The 19,263-nt window shown below is 40.3% G+C and overlaps 1 protein-coding gene across 8 annotated transcripts in view; it reads left to right on the top strand.

The window, feature by feature from the left end:
• cep350 (centrosomal protein 350) overlaps positions 1 to 14,716 on the top strand; it is a 165,428-nt gene extending 150,712 nt beyond the window's left edge. For all 8 annotated transcript variants that reach the window (XM_059647718.1, XM_048539009.2, XM_059647717.1 and 5 more), the window contains 4 exons: positions 1,206 to 1,586; positions 4,072 to 4,218; positions 7,618 to 7,740; positions 11,400 to 14,716. In XM_059647718.1, the coding sequence (XP_059503701.1) occupies positions 1,206 to 1,586; positions 4,072 to 4,218; positions 7,618 to 7,740; positions 11,400 to 11,564 (816 nt within the window). In that variant the 3' untranslated portion in view covers positions 11,565 to 14,716. The remainder of the gene's footprint in view (positions 1 to 1,205; positions 1,587 to 4,071; positions 4,219 to 7,617; positions 7,741 to 11,399) is intronic.
• The last annotated feature ends 4,547 nt before the right edge of the window (positions 14,717 to 19,263 follow it).

The following is a 19,263-nucleotide window of genomic DNA, read 5'->3' as shown; positions in this document are numbered from 1 at the left end:
ATTGTGCTTTTCAATCTTGAGCTCGTTCAGTGCATGCACAGTTTTTCCAGCATAGTATTCTGAAGCAAAGTCCAGAGGCTGAATGACCATCTAATTAGAGGAACAAAAGTGTTCATGGTTTGCGCATATTAACGTTTATTGGACAAGCAGTTCTTTTCTTGAAAGTACTTGACAAGCATTCATACAGTCCATTCCTTTATAAGCATTCCATGTCGGAAATCACTGAAATAGGTGCTTGGCCCACTTTGATTTGACGCAGCGACATCCTGACTAAATTGACACATGCTGTTCTGATTTATCAATACTTGGGTTTACCTAAAAAGTACAGGAATAAAAATAAGGGATGCAGCAGTCAAACTGAGTGATCTGATTTTGGAAAGCTGAAACTCAGAACATTGTCTGAAATCATTCACTCCCTGAAGTATACTGCAGTTAGTAGATGAAGAGATTCTCCACACTTAACGCTCTCGTCCATGAAGGATTTGAACAGCCTATGTCAGTTTCCTAAATTGCACATTACCATATCTACAGTTAATCGTAACTGACCATATTTCTTGTGATTGTATAGTTTGAAGGATTTTGATTGGTTTTGTCACAATGTACGTGTCCCTAAACTGCTCAAAAGCTGTATCCTTGTCATCCCTCACACTGTGATAGTCAGCAGTGTGATATCTCCCTTTGTGAGCTCAGTAAAATATTGATAGTGCCTAATGGATAAATGTGACATGTTCTTTTCATAACAAGTGTTTTACGCTCAGGAAGACAACTTGTGATACTTGCCACATTATATTTTTAGAGTGATTTTTTTCCACCTCCTTGATTAGCGCCAAGTACTTTTTAAAAAAAGAGTATAAAACATTTATCCTGACTCCATTAAGTGAATTTTGCATTGAGTTTGAATACACAGTCAAATATACTGTTTAATGTTCTTGATCTCACTCCATGTGGAAACCTTGACTTCCATTACATGACTGAGAATAAATTGGAAATGAATTCGGAAGATTCATGGTCTGTGTCTAACTCGCCTGACATACTCTGAGATGTAAAAAGAAAGTTCTCATTTGTTTTACTCCTGTTTTAATGTTTTGATTTCACAGTTTTTAAAACCTTGTATTGTTCATTTATGTTTTGAAATTAATTTCATCATCCTTGTTCCTGACCTTCAGTTTTTAGATTGTTCTAACAGTTTGTGTATTTTGCAACAGGGCAGCCCAGTGTTTGGCACAAGTGGGCAGGAAGAATTGGCCAAACGCCTGGCAGAGTTGGAATTGAGTCGTGAGCTGCTCGATGACCTGGTCGATGACCAAGATTGGTTTGATGAGGACTTTGGGCTGAACGCTAGCAAAGGCCAGCAGCCAGTGCAGGAGCCCCAACCTCCAAAGGCAGTGCCTGTCCATGAGGAACCCTACTTTGCTGTACCTCATGATGCATTAGAAGTTGAGAAGATGGTTCATACAGCCGCTGAGGAGCTGTGGAAGTTGCAGGAACTTGGCCATGATCTAGCAGATCTACAATTGCTCCCAGACTGTCTTGGGAATAATAAAGGGAAAGATGTAGAGAGTGTGAGCAAAAGAGTTTATTGTGAGGTGAGATCCAGCTTTTGCATGTGAACACAAAATTTAATTTCTCTTAGTTAAGCAAGAATGGTAGGGGTTGATGGTGCTCCACAGCAGTTCTAATGGACAATATGCAGAACATAGCATGTTAAAAACATTATCTCTATCCTGATGACTGCTTTGAATTCAATTTAGCTTTTCGCCCCTTTCCTATAAGTCCAAATCCCCTTTCTCCTCCACTGTTTCTATTCTCCCCTTATTAATTTGTCACCATTATACTCTCATCCATCGAATCCCATCTGTCATAACCATGCCCATGTGGACAATCTATAGTCTGTTTCTATTTACAATAATATGGTGCCCCTTCCTGACACTCAGTATTTTAAAAAAATTCTTCTCAATGATTTCTGTCTTTTTATTGTTGTTGACATTGGTTGACAGCACAATATGTGATTATTATTTACCTAAAAGTTCTTTAGAATCTTGGTCTCCCACAGGTCACTCCATAACTGTCAAATGAAGAATGCCTTAGAGCTTGAACTTCTCAATTTGTGGTCATATCTATATCTCTGTTCCTGATAACATGTCAAGAATTTGTAATATGCTGAGGTTCCCAAAATTGACCACAATATTCTTAAGACCTTGTACAAGTTAATTGTGGCTTAATTTACAGTTGGAACAAACAGGATTTTTGAAATGGCCTTATCTATCACCTGTGTCTTTGAATACTATGTGGCCTCTGCTGTATCCTATTTAGGATCTTACCATTTCAAGTGTAATTCCTTTTCTTAGCCATTCATTGTGTTATTTCATATCGCTCTTAACTTCAATTCCATCTTCCCATCTATATTCTTTTGTCTCTTTCACTGCACTGCAATTCCATCTCTGTTCCGTTTAGCCTAAGTTGGAATCGTTTTGATTTGCTTCTCTTAACGTCTCAAGTCAAGCTTGTTTAGAACATAGAACATTACAGCACAGTACAGGCCCTTCGGCCCTCGATGTTGTGCCGACCTGTCATACCGATCTCGAGCCCATCTAACCTACACTATTTCATGTACGTCCATATGCTTATCCAATGACTACTTAAATGTACCTAAAGTTGGTGAATCTACTACCGTTGCAGGCAAAGCGTTCCATTCCCTTACTACTCTGAGTAAAGAAACTACGTCTGACATCTGTCCTATATCTTTCACCCCTCAATTTAAAGCTATGCCCCCTCGTGCTCGCCGTCACCATCCTAGGAAAAAGGCTCTCCCTATCCACCCTATCTAACCCTCTGATTATTTTATATGTTTCAATTAAGTCACCTCTCAACCTTCTTCTCTCTAATGAAAACAGCCTCAAGTCCCACAGCCTTTCCTTGTAAGACCTTCCCTCCATACCAGGCAATATCCTAGTAAATCTTCTCTGCACCCTTTCCAAAGCTTCCACATCCTTCTTACAATGCGGTGACTAGAACTGTACGCAATACCCCAAGTGCGGCCGCACCAGAGTTTTGTGCAGCTGCAGCATAATCTCTTGGTTCCGGAACTCGATCCCTCTATTAATAAAAGCTAAAACACTGTATGGCTTCTTAACAGCCCTGTCAACCTGAGTGGCAACTTTCAAGGATCTGTGTACATGGACACTGAGATCTTTCTGCTCATCTACACTGCTAAGAATCTTACCATTAGCCCTGTTTATTACTACATCAATGAAGGGCAGTCCCAGCATGGACTCCTGCGGATTCCTTCCACTTTCCACGCTTTTCTAGTCTGAAATTTTAATTTTACTCTGATCCTTGCATTTTCCCAGCTATGTCTGTCTTTTTGACTATGCTCCACTTAATTTGAGGTACCTTTGACTTTTGTCATGTGTCTTCTCAGAGGCAACTTTTGAATTAATTTCTGAAAATCTACATAAACCATGTACACTGTTTTCTTCACCAATTTGCTCTTTACTAACACAACCATTGTTTGATCATTCTCAACCTGCTTGATAAGAAATTCATGCTGATTGAACCTGATTAGCTACTGTCTCTTCGAGTGCTAGTACTTCACTCCATATTGTTGACTCGCAATTTATCAATAAATGAAGTAAAACTATCAATGAGAAATTTCCATTTTTCTTTTATTGAATGAGAAATTAGCTGCTCTGCAATTCTTTGGTAGAATTTTAGGAGGTAATAATTGGAGCCATGACAGTTTGTTTTCTACTTACTCCATGTCCCATGAATGTCATTTGTTTTGTTTCAGAGATTTGTCTCCTTTTATGTTGTGGTACCTTCCTTTTAGTATTATACCTATAATCTTGCCTAATATACGCTTAGTAGTTCTGAAATCCTATTTTACCCCTTCTCTGTATCCCTCCTATGCCATCTGCCCTGCAAGTCAATGAAATTCTAAATTTATCTTTGGTTCCGATCGTGGAGCAAACAATTGCTATTTTGTCTATTTTTGAAAACTATTCCCTTTTGTGTTCATTGTAGCAATTTAAAGAGGTGTTTTATTTTCTCTCTTTCTCTTACCTCTTCCAGGCTGTATTTAACTTGACGAGAGAGATTTTCACTGAGATGTTTGCTGAAGACCCCAGTGCCAGCCAACCCCCATGGATGAAGCCAAGCCGAATTAGCTCTGCTTTCTTCAGACGAGCAAGGAACCCACGGAATTTAAATGAAGTGAAGGTAATAACTCCATGTAATCCATTTGTCCTACTTGTCAGTAATAATGTTACAAATGTGATGCTAGTTGGAGCTGAGATATGTAGATTGAGTAGGTAAGTGACTCCACTTGTAAATAGTGGCTACTATCCTGACTTGGAATTATGTCACTGCTTCTTGAAAGTCCCTCCCTAATGACACCACCGCCTCCTCAAGGGCAACTAGGAAGGGCAATAAATGCTGACCAACTATCGATGCCCACACTCCATGAATGAACAAAAAAAAACACACATTACTGTAAACTCATTGAGCACTCAGGAGCCCCATTTTACCTCTGAACTCCTCAATGAACTCTTTTTTTTTAAATCACACGCAGGGCATGGGCATTGCTGGCTGGCCAGCGTTTATCAACCATTGCCTTTGAGATCCTGGTGAGCTATCTGTTGTAACCACTGCAGCCTGTGTTCTATAAACACGCTCACAATGCCCTTAGGAAGGGAATTCGGGATTTGGACAACAATCCTGAAGAACTAGCTATATTTTTCTAAGTCAGGACAGTGAGTGGTTTGGAGCAAACTTGCATTTGCTGCTCTCGCCCTTCTAGATCTACATAGTCATAGATTTGGAAGGATCTGTCTAGAGATCTATGGTTCTTGAGTAGATTTGTAGCTCAGATCCAGACTGACCGGAAGGAAACTGGCCACAAGAATACATGCACACTAACTAGCAACAAAAAAACATGACTGGTATTCACTAACTCCATTCCTATGGATAAGGAGAACCACCAGTTCAGTTGGGACCACATCAGGATCCTAGGACCGGCCAAACAGAGACAAGCATGAAAATTTCTGGAGGCCTGGTTCTCCACCAAGAAAACCATCAATAAACACATAGAATTAGACCCTATATATTCACCACTGTGACAAAAAGCCGGAAATGAGGTAACCAATTCCAACGGACCCCAGAGTTTAAATACCAGGCGGGAAAACACAAAACTCTTCATCGGAGGTTACACTGATGTTACCTAGTAGAGCAATGAAACATCTGCGAACTAACAAATCAGCTCAGCGAGCCAACCAACCACAGCATCTGTCTAAAGGCCTTTGAATTTCTGTAATGCATCTTGTAGATTGTACGCTGCTGCTGTTGATTGTCAGCAGTGGAGGGTGTGGCTGATTGCAGATCAACCTAGTGGGCTGGTTTGATCTGGATGGTGTCAAGCTTTTGGTGTGTTACTGGTGCTGCATTTATCCAGATAAGTGGGACAAATTCCATTACACTCCTAACTTGTGCCTTGTACTTGGTTGATGTGCATTGGGGAATCAGAAAGTGAGTTATATGTCACCGCATTCCTAGTCTTTGATCTGCCATTATAGCCACGGTATTTACGTTGTGTGTACGGATGAGTTTCTGGTCCATGGTAACCCCCAGGATGTTGATTGTGGGAATTCAGTGATGGTAACACCATTGAAGGTCAAGGGCCATTGGTTAAATTGTCTCTTATTGGAGATAGTCATTGGCAGTTTTGGTGTGAATGTTACTTGCCTGTTCCCACCCCAAGCCTGGATATTGTCCAGATCTCGTTGCCTTTGAACATGGACTGCTTCATTATCTGAGGAGTTAGGAACAGTACTGAATATTGTGGAATCATCTGCCCTTCTGACCTTATGATGGAGGAAAGATCAGGAATTGAGCAACCCCATTTTACTCCAAAGTCCCCTGTGGTCATTGAAGAACCTCATTTTACTCCAAACTGGAGAGACAGTATGATGGCTCTGAATATTAGCTATGGCTTGGTGGCACTCTCTCTCATTCAGCAGAGGGGATTTGAGACTTCTTCCAAAAGCTTACATGAAATCCCAGATGACAGTCCTGGTGCAGTACTAAAGTGTTGTATTTCAAAGTGAGGCCCTGTATTCCCCCTTGGGGAGTTTAAAAAATTTCTGGCGCTAGTTTAAAGAGGAAGGGAATTTTCCCTCATTGTCCTTGTCAATCTACTACATGAATTAGCTTGGCTTAAAGATTACGGAGCTGTTAGCTAATTTGTGGGAACTTGCTGTGTGAAAGTTGGTTGCAGCTTATGACTATATTATATTAGTGACTATACTTCACATGCAGGGAGCAACATGTTGCAAGTGTGAAAAGTGATTTTTTTTTTCCAATTTAAGTTAAGGTGAATGACTTGAGCAATAGTTGAAAGGTATTGCCTGACGCATAGATCAAAATTCTTTACTATTACAATGCAGCTTCTATTTACTGTGGCATTGACTTTGGACTGTACACTGGACGGCTCCTTCCAGTATCTCAGACTTTCGATCCTGCATTGTGAACTTTTTATCACGGTCTAAAGTCAGCATCAAGCAGCTCAAGTTTCTAGCCTGGCTTCCCTTTGTACACAGCTTTTTAAAGTGTTACACTTTGCCATGAACTGAGAATGGGGATGTGTGAATCAGCTTTTCATTCACAGCACAAAATTGGAACAGTTCATTTCCTTTGCTTTGTCTTTATAGCTCTACTCTGATGTACAGTTCAAACTGAAGACCTACTTACCACACCAACCTTTCTGGATGTGTTACTTGCCTTTGGCAGTGTTAGTTAACAAATCTATCAAAATCTTCTGACTGGAGCCAGATGAGGCAATAGTCACATGCTTACTTACATAGGTTTGAAACACATCTGTTAAACTGAGAATGACTTGACCTTCCTGAAACGCTGTGTCCACCGTCTAAATTCAGATAAACCCCAATATTTTATTATGAAACTTCCTACGGCTCTAATCTTGAGTTGTCTGCCTACAGTCTGCGACACCAGGTTATGGTCCAACAGGTTTATTTGAAATCTCTCAAGCTGATAAAGGGGTTGCGCTCAGCAAGTTAGTATGATTTCAAATAAGCCTGTTGGACAATAAATCTGGTGGGTTGTGTGACTTCTGACTTTGTCTACCTCAGTCCAACACTGGCACCTCCACATCATGGATGCAGTCTACTAAAGGTAAAACATTTTTTGGAATCTGACGGAGCAAAGGCTTCCGAGGAGATGCTGTTGGCAAACTACTGTACCACTTAATGCAGTGAACGATAAGAGAAAAGTAATCATTTCTCAGCCTAGGCCTTAGGCAAAGTAAAATGTAAAAGTAAAAATCAAACCTTCCCACAATCCAGGAGCGTTGCATGTTACCTTAAAGTTATTTTGTACCTGCTTTTGGATCTTACAGCTGTTATTCACTTCATTTATAATTAAGATTTCAAGCATTTAGCAGATTCTTGTTTAACGGAACATGGTTTGAGTTTCGTCCAATTTTAAATCACTCAATGGGGGAGGAATCAGAAGGTCCAAGCAACAAACTCCGTATTGTGCAGTTGCGGGTCATTTTGCCTATGTATTTTGCAACAGCTGCCATTTCTGCTGTGCTTCTCCCCACAGATCTTCATTTCTAATGAGGTTATGAAATTGTTTGGATTCAACCAAGAGCAAAATCAGAAGACAGACTGGCAAAAGACGATGAAATTTGGCAGGAAGAAACGTGATCGAGTGGACCACATTTTGGTAAGTGCTTCAGTTTGGGAACTGTTCAGTTTTATATTGTACCACTGCATCACAATTATGAACATACAACCATACAGCTGAATTTTGGATTATTTTAAATGACAAAGGCTTTATCTGTCTTTGGCTTACCTTTCTGGCTAGCCTGCATTCGTTCAGAAAATGCTTCAACTTTCTGAATTGAAAACTTGGGACCTCACTGCAGTAGAATGCTGAAAATCAAGCCATGCTATTCCATGAGTTGCCACAAAAGTTTAAAAAAATTTTCAAAGTACACTGAATTCTGCATTTACCTGTCTTTTGGACCCACGTTTGTCGAAAGTACAGACCAGGTTTCTTTGTTTAACAAGAGTTAGTTAGTGAGTTTTGAGTTTTGTAACAAACAGTTAGTTACAAAATATACAAATAACAATTATGAACCACTGGCATGTAAATCTACTAACTGAAATGCTGTAATGCACCAGACTTTCCCTAACTGTGCTCCCTACCGGGAAAGATTAGGAAAGTAGTTCCATGGTACGTATTGATGGCATTTGCTGAGATAATCCTTGTGCTGATCCGAATGCTGCTTTATCACCTTCCTTCTCTATATCTTCTATTGGTTTGCAGGAGGCACATGGTGATTGCTTCATACTTGTACAAGTCTCTGACTTGCTGTAAGCTGTGGCTTTTATTAGTAAGTGCTAATTGGAAAATAAACTGGTTTTCTTCAGGCTTATTGTTTCTTACTGCAGAGACACCTCCTAAGTTTGTGGAGACCTGGTGATTTCTCATTGTATACAGCCCCAGCTGGTCAGTTAATAGGGAGCCAATCACAGTTGTTGACAGAAGGCTGGCTAGCTACTTATTGTGCATGCTGCGTAAAATATCTCCACTTACTTGTTATATTGCTGGCAGTCTTGGTGCTTGATCTCACTGGCCTGAAGATCTGTGCTGTTGGAATCAAACTCAAAAGCAGATAGGAGCAGGACCAAGCCAGCTGCACGCTTCAAACTGTTCCAGTACTCTTAATATAGCTAATTTGTATCTCAGCTCTGTTTACTTGGACTCAATTTCCTTATTGTTCCTAACTGTTACTTGACCTAATAAATATCTCTGAACCCTAGTTTTGAAATGCTGTAACAGTCACAGTAGTGTTTAAGGCTGAAGGGTACCACATTGTTTTAGCACTGTTTGTGTAACAAAATGCTTCTTGACACCCCTAATCAGCCTAGCTCTCTCTTTCATGTGTGCCCTATTTCTGGTATCCCTTGCTAAAGGAACTAGTGTCTCTCTTCCTTTGCTGTCAAATCATTTAATCATCTCAGTCACTTGTATTAAATCATCCCCTAATTATCTTTACTCAAGAGAATGTGGGACTAGTTTATCAAATAAAAACAAAAATTACTGGAAATATTCAGGTCAGGCCTAATTTATGTAGCCAGCAGGAAAGAACTTAAACAAGGAATTAGAACGGCTAAAAGGAGCCATGAAAAGTTGTTAGCAAACAGGATTAAGGAGAATCCCAAGGCTTTTATACATATATAAAAGCAAGAGGGTAGCCAGGGAAAGCGTTGGCCCACTCAAGGACAGAGGAGGCATCTGTGTGGAGCCAGGTAGGTGAGTCTGTATTCGTGAAAGAGAATAAATTGATGTTGGATTATCTCAAGGAAGAGAGTGTCGAGTTTAAGCCAAGTTGCTATTAAAAAGGAAGAGGTTTTGGCTGTCTTAAAAAGTATTTAAGGTAAATATGTTCTGGTGGGATTTATCCAAGAATATTGAAGGAGGCAAGAGAACAAATTGCTGGAGCATTGACTGACCTCTTTGTTTCAAGTTTGGTCACAGGTGAGGTCCCAGAGGACTGGAGAATAGCCAGTGTTTCTCATTGTTTAAAAAGGGTAGCAGGGATAATCCTGAAAATTATGGACTTGAGAGTCTCTCATCGGTGATAGGGAAATTATTGGAAAAGATTTTCAGGGACAAAATCTATATGCATTTAGAATCAAATGGGACTTATTAGTGACAGACAGTATGGTTTTGAGCAGGGGACGTCATGCCTCACTAACTTGATTGAGTTTTCTGAGGAGGTGATGAAAATGATTGAGGGAAAAGCAGTTGATGTTATCTACATGGACTTCAGTAAAGCCTTTGACAAGATCCGTCATGGCAGACTGGTACAAAAGGTAAAGTCGCATGATATCAAGGGTGAGCTGGCAAGACAGATACAGATCTGGCTTAGTCATAGGAGACAGAGGGTAGCAGTGGAAGGATGCTTTTCAGAATGGAAGCTTGTGACTGGTAGTGTTCCACAGGGATTAGTGCGGGGACCTCTGTTCACGGTCTGCATAAATGGTTTGGAGGAAACGTAGCAGGTCTAACTAGTAAGTTTGAGGATGATACAAAGATTGGTGGAGTTGCGGATCATGAAGAGGATTGTCAGAGGATACAGCAGGATATAGATCAGTTGGAGGTAGGGGCAGAAAAATGGCAAGTAGTGTTTAACCCAGCCAGATGTGAGGTGATGCATTTTGAAAGGTCAAGTACAGGTGGAGATTATATTAGTGAATGTTAGAACCCTTACAGGTATTGATAAGCAGAGGGTTTTGTGTGTGCAGATCCACAGATCACTGAAGGTAGCAGCGCACATAGATAAGGTAGTAAGAAAGGCTTATGGCATACTTGCTTTCATTGGAAAGGGCATTGAGCATAAGGACAGACAAGTAATGCTGTAGCTTTATAGAACTTCAGTTAGGCAACTCTTCCGTACAGTTCTTGTTACCACACTGCCAGAAGGATGTAGTTGCTTTGGAGAGTATACTGAAAGGTTTACCAGGATGTTGCCTGGTATGGGGGATTTTAGCTATGAAGAAAGGTTCATTGACTGAGTTGGATTTCACTGGAACGCAGGCGGTTGAGGGGCACCCTGATAGAAGTTTATAAGATTGTGTACGGCATGGATAGAGTGGATAGTAAGAGGTTTTTTCCAAGATGGAAGGGTCAGTTACGAGAGGGCACAGGTTTGATGTGAGGTGGTGGGGCAGGGAGGAAGGTGGGAGTTTAAGTTGTACACGGCAGGTTTTTCCACACAAAGGGTGTTGAGTGCCTGGAATGCATTACCAGAGGTTGGTGGAAGCAGGCACAACAGCATTCAAGAAGCATCTGGATGAATACATGAATAGGAAGGAAATAGAGGTATACAGACACTGTAAGGGAAGACAGTTTTAGCATGGAAGGTAGTGCAGGCTTGGAGGGCCAAAGAGCCTTTTCCTGTATTTCAATTGTTCTTTGTTCTTCAATGCTCATAATTTAACCTTCTTAACCCTGGTATTGTTCTGTGCAAGAATGATTGGTAACTTCCCACCGATTTCTGTGAACCTTCAAATTCTTGTCCAAGCTGTACTGCTGGTACGCAGGGTGTCTGCTTATGTGACACTGGACAACAGGGAACGTGGAAGGCCTGAGAGTGGTAACTTCCCACCGATCTCTGTGAACCTTCAAATTCTTGTCCAAGCTGTACTGCTGGTACGCAGGGTGTCTGCTTATGTGACACTGGACAACAGGGAACGTGGAAGGCCTGAAGTCTGAATGATTTCAAGGCAAACACTGCTAGGCACCAGAGGAAAAAGCTGCAGCAAATAAATCTTGTATAAAAACAATAATATCCTCTCTATCTTTTCTGGCAGGTTCAAGAGCTTCATGAAGAGGAAGCCCAATGGGTGAATTATGATGAGGATGAGCTTTGTGTGAAGATGCAGTTGGCAGATGGAATTTTTGATGCTCTGATAAAAGACACAATAAATGTACTGAATCAGATTCAGGGGAAGCAGTTAAAACTCATGTTATCCTAACACGAGCCATGCTTGCGACTAACTTGTGGATTCCAGAACAAAGCCAAACCTCATGTCCCTAACAGAAGAGAATCCACCTTGGCCTGTAACCGCCTCTCTCCAATTGGGTTTTGACATCTGGCATGGAATTTCCTCAATAAGTAGATGGTTTGGAATATCGCTCCTTATTGGAGTCAGCTGACTGGCAGGATGTGGATACTGAAAGTGCCAATCCCTTCCCCACCTATTTATATACACCCCATCCCATTTATTTATCCAAACTGTAGCATAGATTTGAATTCAGAGAAGTTTGCACACTCAGTTGTTTTTTGCATTTACACCTATGTTTATCTTTTTAAAAACGTATCTAACTTGAGGCGCTATGGTATCTGTGTTTGATGTACACTAGCTCTGAGAGTTGAAATTATGGCTGATATCATACACTGAATACTACCTCTGAGTGAGGAGTACATCTGCATGACTGAAGTGGAGGGCAAAACTATGGGGGTTTTTTAAAAAGTTGCTCTTAACTTCATTACTATTACTGTTGATTTTTATTTTTGGTTTTAAATTATTTCAGAAATAGGATAATTGATTTTTATTCATTTAAATGGACTTCTGTTATTGATATTCATTTTCAGAAAAATGTTGCATACTTTGAACAGATTTTGAGATCACTTGCATTGATTCAGAACTTCTTTGTAACAGAAAACGAATGATAATTCAGGTCACAATACCCTGGTTTGTTGAAGTTAATTAGTGCAGGGCTTGTGTTCTTTGTTCATTTATAAACTCTGTATCAATGGTAAAAGGTATACATTTCAAGGAAAATCCCTGGGATGCCTGACCATTTAAAAGGTTCTTACTAGAAACCGTGAAGTGCTAACCTACTCTCATTTGTAGGACTGCCTGTTTGTCTCTCTCTCTCTCTCTCTTACGGGAATCATCTTTTTTTCCTCACTGTCTCCCCACAATAGCACATTACTCCTGTCCAAGCCTATTTTCCCTAATGTTCCTTCAATGAAATGTTTGAGTAGCTCTTTTATTTGAAACAGTGCTAAGTGTGATCAGAAGTTTCCAGACATTGGAATTTCAGTAGTTGGATATCTAGTTATCTTCCCTGAGCCATTTGCTCCACCAGCTACATAACTAAAGATACCTGATTCTTGCTGCTTAAGAATAGTCTTGGCACCCAGCCACTCAGCCTGTGATCTTTAATAACTGGGTATTAATGAAAAGTGAAGAAAAATGCTTTTCATTTTACTTTTTTTTCCTTTGTATGCCTACTCAACCAGTTTGCAGTTGATGGCTGGTAGTGGTGGATTTATCGTGGATATCATGTTGATCTCGCTTGTTCGTGTGTGAGTTTTGTCATCTCAAGGGTTATCTCTCTGTCTTTGTCTATTTGACATAGGCAACAAAATGTGGAGAGTTGTAACTTGTAGCTTTCTCTGTTTTGTACAGAGGGGATCATAGTATTTCATGGCCACTTGCTACACAAAACTCACTTGTTTGTAGGAATCCTGGCTGATTTTTATTTTTCTTATCTTCATAACCCTGAGATCTCAGGTTCCCCTTGAATAGCTATGATCCTGCAGCTTAGCACCATGTAGGGAAACAAAACCGAACCTTCTAGTCAGTGGATTGCTTGCAGGCACTACGTTCACAGAAGGATATTAATGATTTGACTAGTTGCTATATGATGTTGATTACATTTGCTTATAGTTTTTATGCAAACTAAATTTATTCTTGATTGCCTTATTGATTTGAAGCAAACAAATGTCTTCTCTGCTTGCCTCGCTGCCTCCACTTTGACTTCACATTGTATGGATACAATAATGTCTACCAGAGCTCAACATGCTTTAGAAATAAAGCACAAAAATTGATCAGACAAGTCAATGTTTTCAGCTGCAAGCAGGAGTTGGAAAATACTATCAAAAGAAGCAGCATTTTCTCTTGAGCAACTAGTGATAAACTTGTAGGAACAGATTATTCAGAGACATACCTTTAGCACTACAATGATTAATATGGCTTTAAGTCTGTAGGAGTGCAATGATAGCCTTGAAATCTTGATGAAAGACATCTGCTGAACAGAGGGGAGACTCCACATGCATGTGAGGTGTTCATAAAATAATTGAAGGATTACTGTGGTCAGTAGATGTGCATAAACACCTTTTGCCATACTGCTGCTGCTTGGCAATCAGGCCACATCTTTTTCCATGTATGTTGGACCTCATTTCTGTCTTTTTGCAAAGCTTAACGCAGGCACCAACTCAGTGGATGTGATCAACCTCAGACCATTGTCTTAACTAACCTACTTTGGATACAGTACTAATAGTTGGTCCAGAATTGGTGTGTTGATAACTGGGCTCTATTGGAGGAAGATTATTTCATTGTGATCCCAGATCAGACCCCAACTCTCCTTCATTTTGTACTTAGTAGTGTACCAAAGGAGCTAGGGCAGCACTGCAAACATTTTTCCTACCAAATCAGGTACTACTAGGTGGGAGTCCCAACTTTATTTGCCAGTGGAGAACAGAATGCTGGTTCTGATGCACTTGTTCGTTCAGATATAGGGGCAAACCACATTATCTGCGCCAAGCACTGACGATCCCAACTTGTTCAGTAGTTGGTGTTTAGTCGTCAGCCTGTCCGTAGGGCTCGTGTTTAAAATGGTTGCCTTAGTTACTTATATACTTGAGAAAGTCAGTACCTGTGTTTTTCAACACCAGTATTCAGCTGTTTCAAAAAAGAATATGAAAACTATTTATTAAGAACTTGAAGTTCAAATGCTGATGTGCTCAGTGCTGTAGTGGATCGGTCTCCTCATTGCATTGTACCTAATTTCTCAAACATAATATGCTGGGTAAATTAATACAGGGAGACGTGCCTCTGTGCACTTTATAGTGCAGAGCTTCACCAAGGAATACTTGACTGTACAATGTATTTTGTGTGTTTGTTTGTGTGTGTGTGTGTTTGTGTGTGTGTGTGTGTAAATATTGGCTGAGCATTCCCATCTGAGGCAATTTGCATCCCTGTTGTAATTTTGAGGGATGGAGTGATGTGAGAGTATAGAAATGTAAAATAATGGGTTTTCCCCTCTGTATACATACCTGTATATATATTTGATAACAAATTGACTTATTAATACTTAAGAATTTTGTAAATAAACATTTAACTGATTTATATGTGACTGATTTTTGTTTCTTTATTAATGTTGACTTGAATTTGAATAATTTCTTTGACTGGCTTTGCTTTATAACATCTAGCTCTTTTCAAACATGCTTTAATGAATTTGAATTCTGCTTTTCTAAGCTATATCTTAGTTACAGTGGTGCCAGATTTCTATCCAATCAGACTTGGCTATTCCCATTGAACAGAGTCCTATGAAAAAAGCATAAATCCTGCTGTTAGGGCTCTCCTATCTCAGTCAACATTCTAAAGCCTATCACACATTAAGCTGTTTTTTCTGTGTGGTCAATGCTATGTATACAAATAGGTAATGAATTCTATTCATTAGTTTAGGAACATTGGGAACAAGTACAGAGGAAGGCCATTTTGCTCTCTACCTTTCAACTAGATCGTGGCTGATCTACCTCAATGCCATTTTCCTGTACTGCCCCCATATCCCTAGGTGACTTTTTAATATGTAGACACCTATTTATCTTTGTTTTTGAATAGACTGGAGAACTGACCTTTGACAGTCTCTGGGATAGTGAAGTCCAAAGATTCGCCAGCCTCTGAGTGAAGAAATTCCTCCTTATCTTGGTTCTAAATGGCCTGCTGCTTAGCCACTTAGGTCTTAGTGGCTTTAGACCCACGGCTAACCATTCTTTCTGCAACTTTAACTTGTTCAATCCTGTAAATTGCAGAGAATACAGACTCTTCTTGATTTCTTCTCAGGATAATCCTGCTATCCTAGAAGTTGATCTGCTGAACCACCTTGCACCCCTTAAACGACAAGTGTACACTTTCTTGGATAAGAGGGGTTAAATTTCGCAAGGCTGTATACAACTGAGGACTATACTGAAATCTTGTGATGAAGGCCAATGTACTGTTTAGCCTTCCTGACTGCTATAAGTGTGATAGCTTTGTCACTTTTGGTGCACCCAAGTTCCTTTGGACATCAATACTTCCCAGCTCCTCAGCATTTAAAAGAAATCCTCCATTTCTGCTGAAGAAAATACCCTGCTTAAAGTATGTCTTGAAGCCTCTATGCATCCTGTCAACCCACCTCACCCAGTAACGTCATCGGCAAATTTGGAAATGGTACGTTTGGTCCGTAAATCCAAACCACTGACAGATTGTGAACCTTGTCAACCCCACAAGTCACAGCCTGCCATCGGAAGGGTGATGCATTTATTTTTTTCTCTGTTCTTTGTCCATTAACTGGTTCTCAATCCATGCCAGTGTATTACTCGATCACATCTGATATCTGCTTTAGATAGCAAGAACTGCTGATGCTGGATTCAGAGATAAAACAGCATGGAGCTGGAGAAGCACAGCAGGCCGGGCAGCATCAGAGAATCAGGAAAACTGACGTTTCTGAGGAAGCGTCCTCACCCAAAACATCAACTTTCCTGTTCCTCCAGCTCCACACATTGATATCTACTTTATCTTTGTTTACTAAGTATGAGGCCATATCAAAAGATACCTGAAAATCCAAATAAACAGCATTCACACAGCAGTACAATAAGATATTAATTAATGAACTCATAATAAAGGTGCCCCCTCGAAGCATTGACCACAGTATGATTGACATTCACATTGAGGGACAGAAATGTGGATCAAAGACTAGTGTTTTAAACTTAGAAATGAGCTACTATGGGGACACAAAAAAACTGGTTAAACTGAATTGGAAAGTTAGGTCAAGGGATCTGTAGAGGGGAAGTGCAGACATTTCATAATACGTAGCAAAGATATATTCGAACAAAAATGAAAGACTGTACAAGTTGTCCTTCAGTGGTAAATGAGGGAAGTGATATCCCATTGAAAGAAAAAGCACAACATTCTGGAGGAACAAAGACGAGTTCCAGTTCATATGATTGGTTAAAATATAATTGTGAACAATGGAGGAAATATTAATTAGGTGGGATAAATTTAGAAGTACAAGAGAAAGCTAACCAGAAACATAAGTAGATAAAGCTTGTAAAAGTATTGAAAAGGGTAAGAAAATGCAAATTATGCTTTCTAAAGAGGGTTTGGGGAAATAGTGGATAAATTGTATTGATGTTCCTGTAATAGATAGAAGGGTGGCTCAGTGGCTAGCCCTGCTGCCTCACAGTGCAGGGCCTTGGGTTCAATTCCACCCTCAGGCAACTATCTGTGTGGAGTTTGCAGATAAGACCATAAGACATAGGAGTGGGAAGTAAGGCCATCTGGCCCATCAAGTCCACTCCACCATTTAAGTCATGGCTGATGGGCATTTCAACTCCACTTCCCTGCACTCTCCTCGTAGCCCTTGATTCCTTGTGAGATCAAGAATTTGTCGATCTCTGCCTTGAAGGCATCTAACGTCCTGTTCTCCCTGTGTCTACTTGGGTTTCCTCTGGGTGCACTCGTTTCCTCCCACAGATGTGCAGGCTAGGTGGATTGGCTATGCTAAATTGCCAGAAGTGTTCAAGAATGTGTAGATTAGGTGGGTCCTAGGGGGATGCTCTGATGGTCAGTGTGGATTTGTTGGGTCAGAGGGCTCGTTTTCACATTGTAGGGATTACATACAAATATCTGGAGAAGAAAAACTGAAAAGCAGTGTTCACCTGGGGACCCACTGAATGGCTTTCCCAGTCTTTCCATTCATTCATAACACCAGTGCTTTTCTCCCCCCATCTGTGTATGTGTGTTGTTGGGGGCATTTATGAGGGGTCTAGGGTTTTAATTCATCGTGACAGTTCATAACTGCTTACCTGTAGCAATCCGTCCTGGACCAGCCACATTGATGCAACATTCAAGAAGGCACAACAACAACTCTTCTTCCTCAGGGGGCTAAGGAAATTCGTCATGTACATAAGAAGCCACATCAACATTTACAGGTGCACCTTAGAAAGCATTCTATCTGGGTACATCATGGCTTGAAATGGCAACTACTCTACCCAGGACTACAAGAAACTATGGAAAGTTGTGCACACAGCCCAGAGCATCATACAAGACAATCTTCAAACCATTGACTCCATCTATATTTCTCACTGCCATGCAAATGCAGCCAGTCATCAAAGACCCTCCCACTTCAGTTATAATCTCTTCCATCAAGCAGAAGATACAAAAGCTTAAACACACATACCAACAGATTCAAGAACAGCTTCTTCCCCGCTGTTGTTATATCTCACTGGACCTCTCAAATTTCAAATCTAATGTTGATCTTGCTTTTTGTGCACGTTCTCTGAAGCCGTAACTTTGTATTTCTCGCTCTGTTCAATCACCCTATGATCTTTGTATATTATGATCTGCCTACACTACACACAAAACAAAGCTTTTCACTGTACTTGGATATCTGTGACATTAATAAATCAAATCAAAGAATGTATTTGTAATAAACAGTCATTTTCAATTGATACAGAAACCTGGTCTGTACCTTGCCAACCTAGGACTACAAGATGGGTAAATTAGGGGATCCTTGTGTACTTTTTAGAATCTTGCTACCCCTCAGAGGTAACGATAACTTCCACAGTCCTCTGGGACAGTATGACCCACATCACTATAACTTCTGCTCCCCTCTGGGCAGTGTGTCCTTGATCACCATAACTTCCTACGTAAAACAAAAAGTCATCTTTCTTTCAGTTTATGTGTCAATTACCTTGAATGTGTGCACCCTGCCAATTAACACATGCCAGTGAAAGCTGTTATCCTAATTTTCTCTATACGCTAGTTGGTGTGGATCTATTAGGCCAAATGGCCTGTTTCCACACTGTAGGGATTTTTAATCATCTTTATATGCCAGAGGTGGATGCTAAAATCTCCTGGCAGTACTCCAGAATGTGCATGGGTGTTCTGCCTGCGCTATCAACACTTATCCTACAATTAATATAATTTAGCTGGTCATTATCACATTGCTGGCTGTGGGATCTTGCTGTATGAAAACTGGCTGTTGCACTGCCAAAAGTACTTATTTTTCTACAGACTGCTTTGAAGACTGTGGAAATATCCAAAGTTGTTCCTGCCTACGTGTTCAGGTGCCTTGGAAGTCTCAGTATTGGGAAAGAAGTAAGCAAAAGAGGAGACCATTAACTCTTCTTCTATTCATTGTGGTCAGGTCAGTTCTGAATCAGAATTTCATAATCCCTTAGTACGATCTATCGATCTCTGATTTGAACACACTGAGGGAGCGTTTATTGCATTTTGCAGGACAAGTTTCACATTTGCGCCACCCACTTTTTGTCCTGAGATTGCTGAGGAACAATCTGTGATATTACAACCTAAAAGTAATCCTGGAGGAAGCAGTTCTGTGTAGAATCCTAACTGAGCAAGAATGGGTACGGCTGAGGGGATTCAAAGATATTTGGCATGATTCTACACAAACTAGCTTCATCAAAGACTGGCAATGTGAAAGAGTACAGCAATTGAGGTAGGATAGGATCCAATTTATACATAAAATATCATTTTTGGAATTCAAATTTCAGAATAGAGGCAGATCAGTCTTAATCACTTCCGTGAAGGGCTTTCATTGGGAAAGTCAAAGGTCAGAGAGTCCTTCCAGAAGCATAACTAAATCAAGCATTTGTCA

Source organism: Stegostoma tigrinum, chromosome 8 (assembly GCF_030684315.1).
Source record: "Stegostoma tigrinum isolate sSteTig4 chromosome 8, sSteTig4.hap1, whole genome shotgun sequence".
Classification (NCBI taxonomy): domain Eukaryota; kingdom Metazoa; phylum Chordata; class Chondrichthyes; order Orectolobiformes; family Stegostomatidae; genus Stegostoma; species Stegostoma tigrinum.
This window is presented reverse-complemented; position numbering and strand designations above follow the sequence as displayed.